General features: G+C 37.3%; 1 protein-coding gene across 3 annotated transcripts in view; it reads left to right on the top strand.

The window, feature by feature from the left end:
* Positions 1–16,079, top strand: part of UPF2 (UPF2 regulator of nonsense mediated mRNA decay) — a 71,395-nt gene that overhangs the window by 40,382 nt on the left and 14,934 nt on the right. For all 3 annotated transcript variants that reach the window (XM_062580716.1, XM_062580726.1, XM_062580734.1), the window contains exons 13-19: positions 183–386; positions 924–1,199; positions 3,027–3,210; positions 7,065–7,204; positions 9,262–9,366; positions 10,719–10,817; positions 11,785–11,952. In XM_062580716.1, coding sequence (XP_062436700.1) covers positions 183–386; positions 924–1,199; positions 3,027–3,210; positions 7,065–7,204; positions 9,262–9,366; positions 10,719–10,817; positions 11,785–11,952 — 1,176 coding nt within the window. The remainder of the gene's footprint in view (positions 1–182; positions 387–923; positions 1,200–3,026; positions 3,211–7,064; positions 7,205–9,261; positions 9,367–10,718; positions 10,818–11,784; positions 11,953–16,079) is intronic.

Genomic DNA, 16,079 nt, shown 5'->3' with positions numbered 1-16,079 from the left:
TTTGGTTGCATATGAAAAATTTACCATAGTTACTATAGAGATGGAGAATGTTTGAAAAAGTGGAGGAGACTTCTTGCACATGTGTATAGGGATTTCATCCCAGCCACAAGAGAGGGGAGGTGAAGGTGAATATTTAATACTTTACCTCTTAAGTGTTACGCTTTTCTTAAAATTCCATTTAGGTCCTGAGACAGATGCGTAAGCTGCCTTGGCAGGATGCAGAAGTAAAAGACTATGTTATATGCTGTATGATTAACATCTGGAATGTGAAATATAATAGTATTCACTGTGTAGCCAACCTCTTAGCTGGACTGGTCCTTTACCAGGAAGATGTTGGAATTCATGTTGTGGATGGAGTGCTGGAGGATATTCGACTAGGAATGGAGGTAAAAACTATCATTTTTATAAAGCCATACTAATCTATTCATGATGAAAAGAAAACAATTGTGTTTACAGAAAAGAGTCCTTAGATTCTTGATTTTTTTTGACTGAGGATATTTGTACCTGTCTTTCAATTGTTTGCTTAATGTTGGTTCATTTAAATAAAATTAAAAAAGATTATTGGGACAGTTGTTTTAGCCCCTTACCGTGCTAAGGGGGTACAATTTCTTCTTTCACTATGCAGTCAGATTCATGCAGCTTCAAGTGACTTTTGAAACTAGCCCGTATTTTGATAGAGGTTATAATTACAAGAATTTTCTGGGAAATGAAATGTCATTACACACTTCAGAGATACGATATACTCCTATAATACTTACTAGTTGGCTATATTTCATAAGTCTTCAGTACTTTAATACATGTAGCCCTAAAAAAAATCGCTTGTAGTAACATTCTGTCAAGTATTTGCACTGTTTTTTTCTATTATCTCTCTATGCTAAAGTAAATGTGTGTTTTTGGTGGACTTTTTGTTTTCTTTGTTAAAGGTTAACCAGCCAAAGTTTAACCAACGGCGGATCAGCAGTGCCAAGTTTTTGGGGGAGCTTTACAATTACCGGATGGTAGAATCAGCTGTAATATTTCGAACTCTATATTCATTCACATCATTTGGTGTGAACCCTGATGGTAGTCCTAGTCCACTGGATCCTCCAGAGCATCTTTTCAGGATTAGACTAGTCTGTACCATCCTTGATACCTGTGGACAGTATTTTGACAGAGGATCCAGCAAACGAAAACTTGATTGCTTCCTTGTATACTTTCAGGTATAAATGAATTGAACTTTATATAGTTCAATAGCTTTCTTTAACAAGTTAATGTATTTAAGGTCAGTATATGCTTATATATTTCTCTGAATGCTCTCTAGAACTATAATTTTTTAAATTCTCTCTCAATTTCAAAATGAAACATTATGTATGTTATATACATTAAATGTTGGTTCAACAACTGCAGAAAACGCAGGTAGCAGTTTGTGCCCTGAAGGTTTAGGGCTGCCCTTCAGAGGGGTTTCACCAACTGAAGAAATGGTCTGACAGAAATTCCATGAAGTCCAGCAACGATACATAACGGCTCTTGAGTCTGGGATGGAATAGCCCCATGCGACAATATGGTCTGGCACTGACTGCCTAGAAAGCAGCCTTGCAGGAGGAGAGAGCTGGAGGTCCTGGACTGCATGAACCTGAGTCAGCTGTAAGGTGATGAAGGCTGACTGCATAGTAGGCTGTGTTGGCATGGGTGTAGCCAGCAGGTTGAGGGAGGTGATTTTTTTCCCCTCTTCTGTTTGGCAATTGTGAGGCCACATTCTGAGTTTCGGGCTCCCTGGAAGAGAAGGAACATAGCAGATAGGAGAGAGTCACCTGGAAGTCACCACAACTTCTCTGTTGTGGGTTTTCTCAGTTTGGAGAAGGAAAAGCTCAGAGGTGGGGATATGGTTGCTGGCTTCAGCTAAGAAGTGAGATGCTTCTCGGGTGCCCAGTGCAAGGCTGAAGTTGGTCAGAAGTTGCAGCAAGGCAAGTCTTGCCTTAGACATAAGGGTGGCAGGGGGAGATTTCATAGTAAATAGGGTTAAAACACCTGAACAGGTTGCCCTGAGAGATGTGGAATTCCAGTCTATGGAGTTCATGCTAAAACTCCTTGGACTTGTTTCTTTTTTCTTCTGCTTCTCTTTAAATTATAATAAAGCAAAGATATTAAAAAATGAACTAAATTAAGGTGATAACAACTTATCTCAGACCTTTGGGGTGCATGTACTTAATTATCTGTGTATGAAATGTAAAATGATGTTTTGAAGTACTGTATTTTAAACCTAGAATAACTCATTTTAAACCTAAAATAAGTCAACAAAGAAGTCATATTTTTGCTAACATTTGAACAGCTGTGTATCTTGACCATACCAGCTTTTAAATAAGGATTGTTATTTGTACCCCATTTTTAGATGCAATTTTGCAACCCCTTTGTTCTTAGATTATACTGTTAGTTTCACTTTTTTAAAATCAACATTTAATTTTTACTATTTATTGTAAGATATGTGTGCTAATTTACTGTGAAGCTTTGCATAACTGGATGACAAATTTTCACTTTTTGATAGCTGAACTCTTAAACATCCTAGTTTTTTGTGGTTCCTCCTCTTCCTTGCCCCTCTCCCCCTTCTTCATACTATGCCTTGGGGGACTGAATTTTCTTTAAAAGGTAAAGAGAAAGGATTTGAAAGCTGAACTGGACAGTTGCTAAGGGCTCATGTTTCATTGAAAGAATTTATCCTTAGGCACTTTCCCATCAGCACTTTTTTGTTCAATCTTTATACTTCTGGCAGTTGTTAGGATAAAAGGAGCATATTCCTGATGTCTGTGGCTTCAACTCAAAGGCAGAATTAAAATGAAAATCCAGATTTTAAATGATACAAGTCTTTTATATTTTTTCTTCAGTGCCTTCAAAATACCTAATAGTTGTATGAAATAGATTAGTGATTTGAGATCTTTTATATTTTCTACTGAACAAATGTGGCTAGACATTACAATGTTAAGTAGTTAAATAAGTTACATAGTTTATAAATGTCTACATGCATGTAATTTACTTGAATATTTATATTCTAGCGGTATGTTTGGTGGAAAAAAAGTTTGGATGTTTGGACAAAGGACCATCCATTTCCTATAGACATTGACTATATGATCAGTGATACCCTGGAACTGCTGAGACCAAAGATAAAGCTCTGCAGTTCTCTGGAAGAAGCAATCAGACAGGTGCAGGAATTGGAACGAGAATTCTTAATAAAATTAGGTAAGGATCTGTGAAAGAGTAATTGTCTTTTTGTCAAATTCTGGATTTCTTGAAGTTATCAGTTGCATCATGATGATAGCTAACTATTGAGATTCTAATGATCTGGTCTTTTAAGCGTGATGAAAAAAATAATTTGCTTTGCATTTTCTGATCTCCAAATAGAGTCCCCATAACTCTAAATCGATATACGTAGAAGAAGAAAAATTGTCAACATGAATACTATGGATATTATATTTGGTATGTATATAGCAGTATGGTGTAAAGGGTGAGAAAGAAAACTATAAATTTTCTCAGAAAAATTTAGGAAGTTCAAGCCAGCTTTACTACAAAAAGCAAGGAGTATCTGCCCGCTTGGTTACCAGAGCCTGTTGGTTGATGAGCACTGGTGTAAGCCAGCTTTGTGCTTAGGTTACTTGGTTGTTTGCAGCTCTGTTCCTTCCCCAATTCTGAACTTGCCCAAAGCTATTGCTAAAGTAAGCATTAGTGTGAAACTACAGTAAAATAAGAAGAGAACATGTTTTGTTATTAAATTGCTGTCAGATACTTTGAATCTTATATTACCCTTCAAATCTTTTAAATTGGCTTATGTTTCAGTAGCGGCAAGAGGATGACTTTTTTCGTGTATTTGAGCTTTAGTTCGATTATTAAACTGTCTTTTTCTTAAAATGTGTGTAGTACTTAGGCTGCATGTTAGTAAATCCTACTCAGTCTTCAGTGATATTTACTTATCAACTGTTCCAAGACATCTGTATTAAAATTGGTTGGCTTTGGAAACAAATGTCAGGTGTGGAGCACAGCTCGGTTGACGTAAGATTGGTTAGTGTTTCTGTAGAACACTTGGGTAGTGTTTGTCATCATATTAACCTTAAAACCTTTCATACGCAGCCTTTGTTAATAGCTATTGGAAACTAAGGCGTTCTTTCTTTATTAAATGGGATCTGTTTTCTAATCTCAGATTTTTATTTGAAGACCTGTTTTTTCACAACATGCTTTTATATGTAAATTTCAGATTTTGTAAGTGTTAATTAGAGCCACATAAGTGCTTCTTTCTGGACAAGTTTAATTTTCAGAATAATCTTTTTTCCCCCCCTGGGATGAGTATATGCAGTTGCCAGGTAAAATGTTGCAAACTGTATTTTAGGACAGATTTGTGTTTTTAAAATGCTTTTCATTTAGGTCACATTCTTCAGAATTATCTATGTAATAACTGAGATGCAGGTAAAACATTCATCATGGTATGATCTAAATTACTAGCTTTTGTGATCTCAAAATGATAGTCAAGTAGTAATTTACAACTAGCTACATACATTTGAATATTGTTTTGAAAGATGTTCAGCCTTTCCTTCATGCAAATCATAATCATTTCTGTTCTCTGAATCGCTGTTGTTGTTACAGCAGTAGAATTCAGTGTAGTTTAGTGGAGGTTCCTCGCTGAGTATAAGCTGGTGTTGGAGAGCAACCATTTAAAAATAATAAAGTAAAAATTTGCTTTTCTGATATTACTCATTCAGCATTAAACGTGTGTGTGTGTGTATGTATATGTATATATAATATATATACACACATACTGGAATCTTGCTAGAGGTGATGTGCTTTGCTCTTTGGCAGTCTGAAATGTAGCCCCGGGCAGAAGGCCAGGGTGGCATGTTGTCCCCAGCCCTTGAGCTGGTGCCTGGCCATTGGTTCTTGTGCCGCTCTGGTGATTTTGTGCAGGTGAGAAAACACTGAGAGCAATTCAAAAGCAGCTCTTGTGTAATTATGGAGCAGCCCAGATTTTGAAGAGCGTGATGTTTCCAAATAGGAAAAAGGATGCTTTGAAACCTGTGGTATATGAAGAAGGAAATGTGCGTGTTCACACAGAACTGAAATCTTCACTGAATACCATATGGCCATATATACTGTTCATTTTACTTCTGAGTTCTGTCCAACTTAGGCATGGCTGTAAAGATTCACCTCTGTGATCTTAGCTGTCAAGTTATGAGATCTTTTAAAGAGATCTGACTGCATTATCTGTGTGTCGCGTCCATTTAAGGCAGCTGGAGTTGAGGCAAAAAAGATGTAGTGTACCCCAAGCCACTGCTCTGTAGAAAACCCAGACTTCTGGTTAAGAATGGTATACATCTGCCTTCTCACGGGAAGCTGAGGAGTGGTTTTGGCCATAACTGCTTTAGCAGAGTGCCTAAACAGTACCACTTTTGCAGTGTTTTTAAACTTGAAGGATTACTCAGTTTTGTGTCACTTGAACTGAGTAGAAGTAGAGTTTAGCATTTGATTAAACAGATGCAATGACAGCTAGGCATTCTGTTGTTCAATTCTTGGTATATCTTTAGATAATAATGTTTGTTTGATAGCTGGTTTGGTCTAAAAACCTCCAAAATACTGGTACTGTGCACGTTACTAGTGACATTGTTGCAGCACACAGAATCATACAATACATCAGGTAGTCCCCCTGTGTCCCCCCCCCCCCCCCTTTGCTCTCTGAAAACATTTGGGACAAATCAGCAAGAGTTGGGAAGTAGAAATGTGACATTCTCAGGGTGTTGGTAGACAGGGCTTTTGGATCAGTCTTCAGTGAGCTGAGCTCCACTACAAATCCCAAGAGTCATAACTATTGTAAAACCAAGATACTCTTCCCAAAACACATATGTATGGACACATGGGCAGAAAGCAAGAGCGAGTGGTCTGTGACTACAGTCTCCAAGCCTTAAACTTGATTCATTAGATTAGAATATTTTTTTTTCTATGGCAGAAAGCAAACGAGGAGTGCCAGGAACACAGAATTTAGTTATTCCTTTGCTGTTCCAAAGCTCTAAGCTAACGGTCGATCCTAACTGTATGATTTGTATAATTTTAAAATATGAATGACAAACTGTATAGTGAATGTGTTTACTCTTTAACAAAATCTTTGAAAAATTACTGGCTTAGATGTGCTCCGTTGCAGAAGGCTGGCATCGGCACCACTTTCTGCTAGCTCAAGCCATGAGCCTCGGGAGGATTAAGTGGCTTGGAGATTAATGAAAAAAATTTAAGAGCGTATGAAAAGGAGTACTGTGTGCTGGAAGCTTGTTCTGTCTTGCAATACTGTTTTCTAAAAACTGTGGGTTTTTTTTCTGAATTTCAAAACCATGCTCAATTCTTAAATATGTTTTCTGAAGACAATTCTGATAGTCTGTCTCAAAGACTAAATTGGACCCTGAAATGGAGCATAATTCTCTTGCAGTTGTGTAAGATAATGTGATGCTATAAATCAGAATTAACATTACTTTGCAACATACTTTCCAAAAGCCTTTAAAATTTCAGACGTTAGAGTCAAGGTGTTAAAACTTGCTTTTCACTGAAAGAAGGATGTAGACAAAGGAGATTATGCTGAAGCTTTGAAGGCTTTGAAATACTCTTTTTTAAGATCTCAGGGTTCTCTTGAAGTGTTGTGAAGTACTGAAGCTAATACTGCCGAGGCCTGGTGCCTTCTACAGTCTGTTTTTTTTTTTTTTTTTTTTTTTTTTGTACTGTAATTTGGTGCTCCCATTTCAGCGTGCCTTTCAGTTAAAATTGCATGCTGGGTTTCAGGACATTTCGAAGCCACTTGCGTAGCGCAACTTTTTGATCACTGTTCCATGGAAGATTTTAAACATTCCTTATAAAGTTTTCCCCCTTTTTAAGAGGAAAGTGTTAAATTATATATAGAAAACGTTTCACTCTGAAGTCAAATATTATGACCTATTGGAGTCTTAGCTTACTTAGTGCTCAGTAGCAATGGACTTTTGAAGTGATCTTACACATACAATACAATTCTAATAGTACAGGCAAAAAAATACTATTTATTCTATTTATTTTCTCCTTTTTTCAAATTTCAGGACTTGTGAATGACAAAGATTCCAAAGATTCTATTACAGAAGGAGAGAATCTAGAAGAGGATGAAGAGGAAGAAGAAGGTGGAGCAGAGACAGAGGAACAATCTGGAAATGAAAGTGAAGTAAATGAACCAGAGGAAGAGGTGAGCTCCATCATTTCTTGCTTTGCATTAGACTTGCATTAAAGAGAATTCAATAGTCAATAATCTGAGACTCCCTGAAGCTCTTGTGTATCAGAGTTAGCAGATGAAAGGTGGATATGCACAACCAAGTCATTACTCTGGCAACAGTATTTCTGTTCTAGTCACTTATATATGCAAATTGAATACAAAGTGAGGCTTATTCCAGAGAAATTGTGGCAGAGACTCGAACCTGATATTCTGCTCAGTCCACCAGAGTGTGTGTTGTCATTAGTTTTCTGGCATAAAAGTGCTTTGAGAGCACTTTCTATAACTTTTGTAGGAGCAAGTGTATTGACTAGATGTCAAAGCAATCAGGAAAAACAAGTGATGTCCAAAGTGTGCCTGTATAATATGAATAAATAAAGGATTTATAGCGTTTATCAGCCTTCCTTGTTTACTGTGCCTGTAATCTTTCGAATTAGAAGTGGTATAGCCAATAAAAAAGCAGATGTGTACATAGAAATTCTAGCTTGTCACAGTGACGCAGCAAAGTTGACGTGCTAATGGTAGTATTATGAGAAAATGAATTTATTAAGGAGAATAGGAAGCACTTCTGAAACAAATATAACATTTTTATTGTGGCAACCTATGACCTGAGACAGAGAATTTACTGGATAAATAGCTGTATTAAATCACTTATTGCAGAAAAATCTTTTTTGATTAATTTGTAGGGATTTAGTGTATGTTTTTTTTTTTCCTTTTCTCTTCTCTCCCCTCCTTACAGTTGAGTAGTTTGATTTGTTTGCTATAAGCTTTCCTTCAGTCCGTGCCTCCAGCATTAAAGTATTTGAAGTTTGTCTGGTTTTTTGTGCCTTTACCCCAAAAATAATAATATCCTTAGAATTATAGAATGGATGATGTTGGCAGGAACCTTTGGAAACTGTCTCATCCAATCCACCTGCTTAATGCAGGGTCATCTACGGCAGGTTTCTCAGGGCCATGTCCAGTCAAGTTTTGAGTATCTCCGAAGTTGGAGGCTTCTCTGGGCAACCTCACAGAAGGCAGGGGCAAGGGGGAAGCTTATATTGGTGCCCTTTTCAGTCTGTGCCCCTTGCCTCATGTCTTGTTGCTAAGTCCTACTGAGAAAAGTCTGTTTCTATCATCGTTATTCCCTCCCCTCACCCCTGGAGCCTTTTCTTCTGCAGGCTGAACAGTCCCAGCTCTCTCAGCCTCTCCTTGTATGAGAGATGCTTCAGCCCCTTCATCATCTTTGTGGCCCTTTGCTGGACTTGCTCCAGTAGTTGCTTGTCTCTGTTGGACTGGGAAGCCCATCACTGGACCCAGCACCACAGATGTGGCCTCACCAGTGCTGGGTAGAGGGAAAGGATCAGCTCTGTCGACTTGCTGGTAACACCCTGCCTAAAGCAGCCTTGGATACTGTTGGCCGCCTTTGCCGCAAGGGCACACTGCTGGCTCATGTTGGCTCAACTTGTTGTCCACCAGGACCTTTCAGGTCCTTCTTTGCAGAGTTGCAATCCGGCTGATTGTCGCCCAGCCTGTACTGGTGCGAAGGGTTATTCCTCCCGGGTGCGGGACGTGGCATTTCCCCAGGCTGAATGTCATGAGATTCCCGTCAGTTCATTTCTCCAGCCTGTCCAGGTCCTTCTGAATGGTAGGGCAACCACCTGGTGCATCAGCCACTCCTCCTAATGCATATTCATGAGCATGCCAAATACGGCTGACAGAGTTCAGGCCATAGATTACGCTGAAACATTAAATACAAAACACAACAGGCAACTTTACTGAGATTGAACTAAACAGCTGTGAGAGGGAGATGTAGAGAATGTGTGCAAGGAATCAGACATGAGAGTGTTTTTTTTTTTTTTTTCCAAGCAAAGTTTGTGTTGGGATGCTTTCATCTTTGGAAACAGACAGCAGCACATTGTCAATGAAGATAAGTAAATCAGTTGTATAGCATCTTGTATTCCGAGGGATAAAAATAGTGAATGTGTGGCTCTCTATCTTTAAAATAATCAAAAGTTATTATATTGTCAAATCTTAAATATTGAATATTCCAGGAGGGCTCTGACAATGAGGAAGAAGAGGGTGAAGAGGAGGAGGAAGAAAACACTGATTATCTTACAGACTCCAATAAGGAAAACGAAACAGATGAGGAGAATACAGTATGTATGGTTTCTTCAGATAAGTGAATTGATTTTTGAGTCTTCTTTTTTTTGTATTTTTTTACTGAACCTATTTAGCCACTGCTGCTCATAACTTACCGTGGGAAACACAACAAGAATGCTTTCAGCTGTTTTCAGATGTTTTTTGAGCTTATTTTTGCATTTATTAGTTTTCATTATTAACTTCTGTAAACATTCATGCCATCAACTTTATTATAAGATGTTGTTGTAGGACTCTGCATTTTCACAAGTTTCTGGACTAGAAAAGATTGTGTAAATGATGGTTTTGCCTTACCAACAATGGTGGGAAATTCATGTGGCACAGCAAAGTTAGCTGCTGTGCGCTAGTTCTCAGAAGTGAAAAGGAGGCAAACCAAGAGGAGCAAGATTCCTGCAATGTAGATTTGAGAGAGGCAGATCATAACATTTATAGCAGAAGAACCTATTTAACTGTGCCAGACTTGTAGTTGCGTAGTGAGGAAAGTAATCATCACAGAGCAACATGTTGAGGTACTAACTTGAAAAGCTGTATATAAAAGCAATTTTTTTTGTGGTCTCTGCTGTTGATTAGTGTTTGGAAGAGACTTCAGTATTGCTTAGAGCACGGGAACAAACAGCGTTGCTGTGAAAAGCTGAAATGAGTGAAGTGAGAAACCAGTATCTCCTGAATGATAGCTTTTGCTTGGTATTAGTCAGCTGTTGAACCTATAAGGGAATGAAACTTGGAAGCTAGATCTGACATCTAAAGAACTTTTTCAAGACATTACTTGTTTTTCCCCTTCCCTCCAAACACACTTTGAAATTGGAGAAAAAAAGTAGTGCTGAGTTATATTCCCAAAAGCTATGAGAGAAACATTGATGCAGATCCCATTGCGTTTCTGTATACAAAGAGACACATTAAGTGCTATTTTTCTCTGATGGGGCTTTCCAAATGCTGAAGGATAGTCTTCCTCCTGAAGAAACCAGTTAATTATATGGACATTAGGAAAAAATAGTTAAATTAAGTGTAGGTGGGAAATAGAGAGGCTTTTCTTTGTATTGTTGTCATATCTAAAATGACGTGTGCAATAATGTTGGAGTATGAAGATACTGGATATTGAAGATATTGAAGGTGATCCACCTTCATAATAATTGTAGCAGTAACCTTCAGAAAGTATTTCTGAAAGAAAATAGTCCAGATTGGAAACCTTTTTCTCTAACATTTAATTTCAAATTTTTTTTAGTTTTTGAAATTTTTGGAACTTTTGATTGTGTGTGTCATGGAAGCAGTGAGTGTGTTTTTCTTTCATTTTTAGATTGACTGTTCATATTTCTGAAATGAATCTAATACAATTTTTTTTCCATTGTTCTAGGAAGTAATGATTAAAGGAGGAGGACTAAAGCATGTCCCTTGTGCAGAAGATGAAGACTTCATTCAGGCACTAGACAAAATGATGCTGGAAAATCTTCAGGTATAAATCTTAATTTTTTTTTCTGTTTTGAGTAAATATAACTTACTGTATAATGGACCATACTTGATTTTTAAGTAAGCAAGCAATTAGTGCATAGCTTACTATACCAAACAATATGTATTATTTTCCTTGGTTTTGACCTCTTTGCTATGGTAGACTTTGATTTCTGCACAACTGCTGTTTGTTGCTCCCTCTCTGAATAAGTCTTTGTGCTGTCTACGTTTCTCTTTTGAAAGGAAAAAAAACTGTAATGAAAATCAGAACAGGTTGATAGTGGGCTGCTTTTCTTCTTTTTGCCTTACAACCACAATATTCTAGATATAAAGGCTAAATTGAGCTAAATTGCAGAAGTGGTTTGTTTCCATGTCTGAGATTGAGGACTGGAAGAAGTGTTTGGATAGTGAAACAGCTTTTAATTATGTTAGAGGCTGACAGGCATTTTATTTGACAGTCAGTAAAAATAACTGCATCTGATACTGTACAGCATTTCTGACTTTATCCATAGGCTATCCAAGTCTAGCATACAATATACTTAAAATTTAGATTTAAAGGCAGTTACTAGATTTTTTTTTTCAGTTGCATCTGATAAATTATTTAGTATTGAGTATTGCAAGTCCTGAATCAGGAAAGCAGTAATAACATCCTATTAAAAACCCTAAATCTAAACTGTGCATTCTCAGGTGTCTCAAATCAAACCTCTTGATTTGTTTCCTTCAAAGTTTAAAAGAAATTTGGAAAACTTAACCTTTGAAACATTCTGTACCTGTAACTTTCTTCTCTACAAGCAAGAAAACCGAAAGATAATGTGATAAAACCAAGTTAGTTTATTTATATATTAATTTCTGTTTTCTTGGGAGGTTAATTTTTTCCTAGTCATAAAAATGTGAACATTGCCAGACTTTCTGATATTTTTAGCATCTGATTGCTTGCGTCTTTTCTTTTCTTTTTTTTTTCTTTTCTTTAATAGCAACGGAGTGGAGAATCTGTTAAAGTACATCAGTTGGATGTTGCTATTCCTCTACATCTCAAAAGTCAACTAAAGAAGGGTCCCCCACTTGGAGGAGGGGAAGGAGAATCAGAGTCTGGAGACACAATGCCGTTTGTCATGTTAACACGAAAAGGCAACAAGCAGCAGGTAAGAGATTACACAGTTACTGCTAAAGTTTTTTAAAAAAAAATGATGCTTTTTGAAAAGTTACTCTATGACATTTTGAAATCACAGAAATTTTATTTTCTTCATCTTTTTCTCAAAATAGGATACAGACATCTTAATTTTGTAAATAGAAAATACTATGTGTACTTTCTTGACTTTCTTGGTTGTTAATAGAAATCACTTAGAACAGTCTTTTGATTAAACACTACTGTTAATTTTGTGTTTTAAGTTAATTTCTCATTAGACCAAAGGGACAGTGGTATGTTCTATGTGTACAGCACACGAGCATTTGAAATACGGATTTTGAAAGTGAATCCTTGCAGTGGGCAGACTGCTGCTGAAGGTTGAAAGTAGTAGGAAACAAAAGGAGATTGGATATGTCAAAATCTCGAAGACTGCAGATTTTGCTGACAGCACAGTCAGCTTCCAGTCAAGATGTATGTTGGTTGTCTCACTCAGATTTCTACGGAACTGCCACTTGGCTGAATTTGTTCAGCTTGGAAAACAACCATTATTTTTAAAGACTTCTTTTAGGGGATTCTTCCAGAGTGAGTCTCTCTGAGCAACTTAAATGGAAATCATGTTGATAAAACAAATAAAAATGCTTACTTCAGGCAGCCAAACTATACATTTGTCTTGGCTCTTTTCTCTAGCATGTATTCGAATTTTCTTGGGCATGCAAATGAATAGTATACAAATAAATACCTAGCACTTACTGAAATGCTTTTCTTCTCATGGTTTATGGCCTTTAAAGAAACCTTCTCATTTCGGTTGTGTATACTAATGATGAGAATGAGTGACTCGAGTTAATGGGGAAAGCAAAAGTGAAACATTGTTTTATTCTATAGGTGTTCACCTTTCATGTGCTTAGACCTGTGGCATCACTTTATTCTGACTTATATTACCTGAAATTTGATAGTAGTTCAGAACAGTTGAGGTACATAAAGCTGAAGTAGAATCTTTTTCTTCTTGTGAGTGAAAGAGACTTTTAAAAATCTAACGTAACTTAATCTGTGCTTGAAATTAAAAGTGTGTCCTCTGTTATATCTGTGCAGTTTGCAGATAAATTAGTATGTAGAATCAAAGGTACAGTATGCCTTACTGCATCCTTAGTATTAGTATCAAGTATTTGGAAGGAAATGAGAAAAACCTGCCCCATGTGAATATACACTAGATCTTCTGAGCATGTTTTAAGTGAAGATCTGTGGGACAGTAAACCTCATGATGCTATTTTTAGGCATTTTTCAGGCTGAAATTTAAAATTTAAGAAACCATATGCTATAGGATATTTTAACTTAACTTGCATGAACTTCAGCAAGTTATTTGAAATCCGCCTTGATGCTTTTTCACATTGCATCTGTTTGTTGCATCTGTGTGCACACAGTGAACCAGAATAATGTCAGTAAACAGAATCCTTCAGACTTCAGTGGTGTTCATAATCAAGGGTCTAGAAAGAAAACTATTGGACTGTGAAGAACACTGCTGTTAAAACTGTGGTGGTCTGATGTTTTAAGTGGGGTGAGGAATGGTCGTGAGCTTACTTTCTTCTATTAACTGTAAAACAACCATGCAGTTTCCCTACTCTGGAAGAGGGCTTGAGCAGCTAGGATGTACCTTTGGAAAGTTTATCATTTATTCTGTGTAACAAGCAGGAGTAATAAAAATGGTACTTTAAGTGGAAAGATTAAGATAGTAGAAGAGTAGTAGTTTAAGCATCTGTAGTCTTCTCAGAGCAGTGTTGGTTCCCAGCTGCAAAACTGCTGTACAGGGTCTGGTTGACCAGGTGAAGTTGAGAACAGTCCAGTTTACTGTTGCGCACACCTTGGTAAAAGTGCCTGCTGCTTGATTCACCTTCCCAACAGGCCTTTGCAGAATTTTTTTGATAGCAGAGAGTTAGCTGCGAGTTTTGTGTGGATTTATAATTTTGTTGTGGTGTGCAGTGTTATAGAGACCAAATGTATTGTTTAACTGTTAATTAAAACAATTTAACCTTGATTGTAGGAAAAATGGAAAGTTGTTTCTGACATATCCTGCAAAAATATGCAAACTTGCAGACTTGAAACAGCAGCTAGATCTCCAAATTTCACTGTAATGTGAATGCACAATAAAACGAATACATCTGTAGGAGTTGGTACGTTAATTAGGAAAATCTTAGAAAATGATGAAATGTTAGTCATGCAAAATTTAATTTCATCTGTTAAATATCTGTTGAGAAGAAAATAAAAGGGCCAGAATTTTTGGACTAAAGATATTTTGGTGGGTCAATTTTCTTCCATTTGTTCCATGTAGTAGTTTCTCCTTCTCTTTTACTGGTGCTACTGTTTCTTGTAGTAATTTTTTGTTTGCTTGTTTTTATTTCATAGTATTACTAGAGAGGAGGTGAAAGAAAATATTTTTAACTTTGTTTTTTAATCTAATGATTTGTGCAAGAGCTTACAGGAGTTCATGTTTTATCTAAACTGCCCTTTGCTCCCACTGTTGTCTTCTTGGTATCTGTGCAGAACATGAGAAGTTCTGCTATCATGAAAGCCGTGAACTAGTATGAGTTTGTGATTGCACTTCTGTGTCTTGGGGGGGAGTGTTTGTTTTTAAAAGTTTTAATTCTTATCTTATGCAAATGCTGTTTTTAAGTAAGTGTGCTCAAAGTCTAAGGAGTGATACCTATTTGAATGGGCACTTCCTTACTTGGATTTAGTAGTGATGATTAATTGATTTCCTTGTTACATTTGTTTGGCTACTCCTGGGACTTGAATGGTACATTAAAATCCTTGCAGAAGTTTTGAGCGGGGAGCTTTAGCTGCTGTCATTGAACTGAAAAGGGATTTCGGAGCACTCTATTCAAAAAAACCCTGCATTCATTTTTTTCAGGATGATTTATTGGGCATATCTGCAATTATCAAGAATATTAGGAGCTTCATACTCTGTATGAGGGGAATATTTTGCTGACTACCCATGGCTTGAAAAAGAAAGCCGAACTTGTTCAGGAGTCCCGTTCCCCTGCCGCCTTCCCCCAATATTTGCTTTTGGGAATAGGCTTTTCCTGCCAAAAGTCTGTTTGGCGTTTCTAGAAATGTAAAAAAAAAAAAACGGTTGCGTTACAGAATACTTCAGTTCCTGAGTCAGTGAAAGGCTGCTTTGTCCATAGCCTGTGTTCAGATAAAATACGTTAATAGAGAGGTTTAACAGAAAAAATAAGCTGGGAAGAAGTGGAGTTGAAAAGAAAGTAGTTGTTCCTTCTCATACTTCTTAATTTTAAATCTGAGTGGGCAATGTGTGTACTGAGTTTGGAAGTGATGAGTGCATTTTAATTATTCTATTAAGCTATAGCTGTCCAATCCCAGCTTTTTAAAAATGAGCATGCAAAATCTGTAGACTATCTGGAAGGCTAAAAGTTATTTCTCATCCTAGTAATCACTAGGAAAAAAAAAAAAAAAAAAAAAGCACCACCACCTTGTTACCACGTCAGCTTAATTGAGTCCCATGTTTGCAGTTGGTTTGATCTCTGTGCTGTTTGTCCAAATTGCTTCTGAAACCAGGAGCCTTCACTATTTTAAAATACCTATATTTATATATATAGGTATGTGTGTATGTACTGATGATAGTAAAATGTGCTGTTCTTACCTCCAGAGGTTAACGTTGACCCATGAGGTCCCGTTGCTAAACGCTTGGTTCACATGCCAGCGTTCGGCCGGATTTTAGTGAGGCTTTAGCTGCTGTAGCATTTTGGAGCAGAGCGCAGGAGCATCCTCATGACTGATGGCTGTTAACCAGCTGCCTGCAACCTGAATTAATAATCCACTGCGGGCTGGAAGGAGCAAGGACACCGTGTTTTAACTTTCGCTGTCACGTTGTGATTTACGAAAAGACGCGATAGCGAGGATATTGGGTAGAACGGTGTCTTGAGCTGGCTGCTGTAGCAAAGATGTTGCATGGCAAAACCTACAAAACTAGCAGCAGTAAAACTGCCACTTCCACGTGCTTAGTGGCATTAAGCTATAGCGTGATGAATTAGCCCCAAGCTGTGGGAAGACAAGGGGAAATGCAGGAATTCGGACACAGTCATAAGGCATCAGAGCTGAGGTGTCTCCGATGCCATTCATTTTTGGCGA

Source organism: Rhea pennata, chromosome 1, assembly GCF_028389875.1.
Source record: "Rhea pennata isolate bPtePen1 chromosome 1, bPtePen1.pri, whole genome shotgun sequence".
NCBI lineage: Eukaryota > Metazoa > Chordata > Aves > Rheiformes > Rheidae > Rhea > Rhea pennata.
The sequence above is the reverse complement of the archived record's forward strand: the minus strand, read 5'-3'. Positions and strand labels throughout refer to the sequence as shown.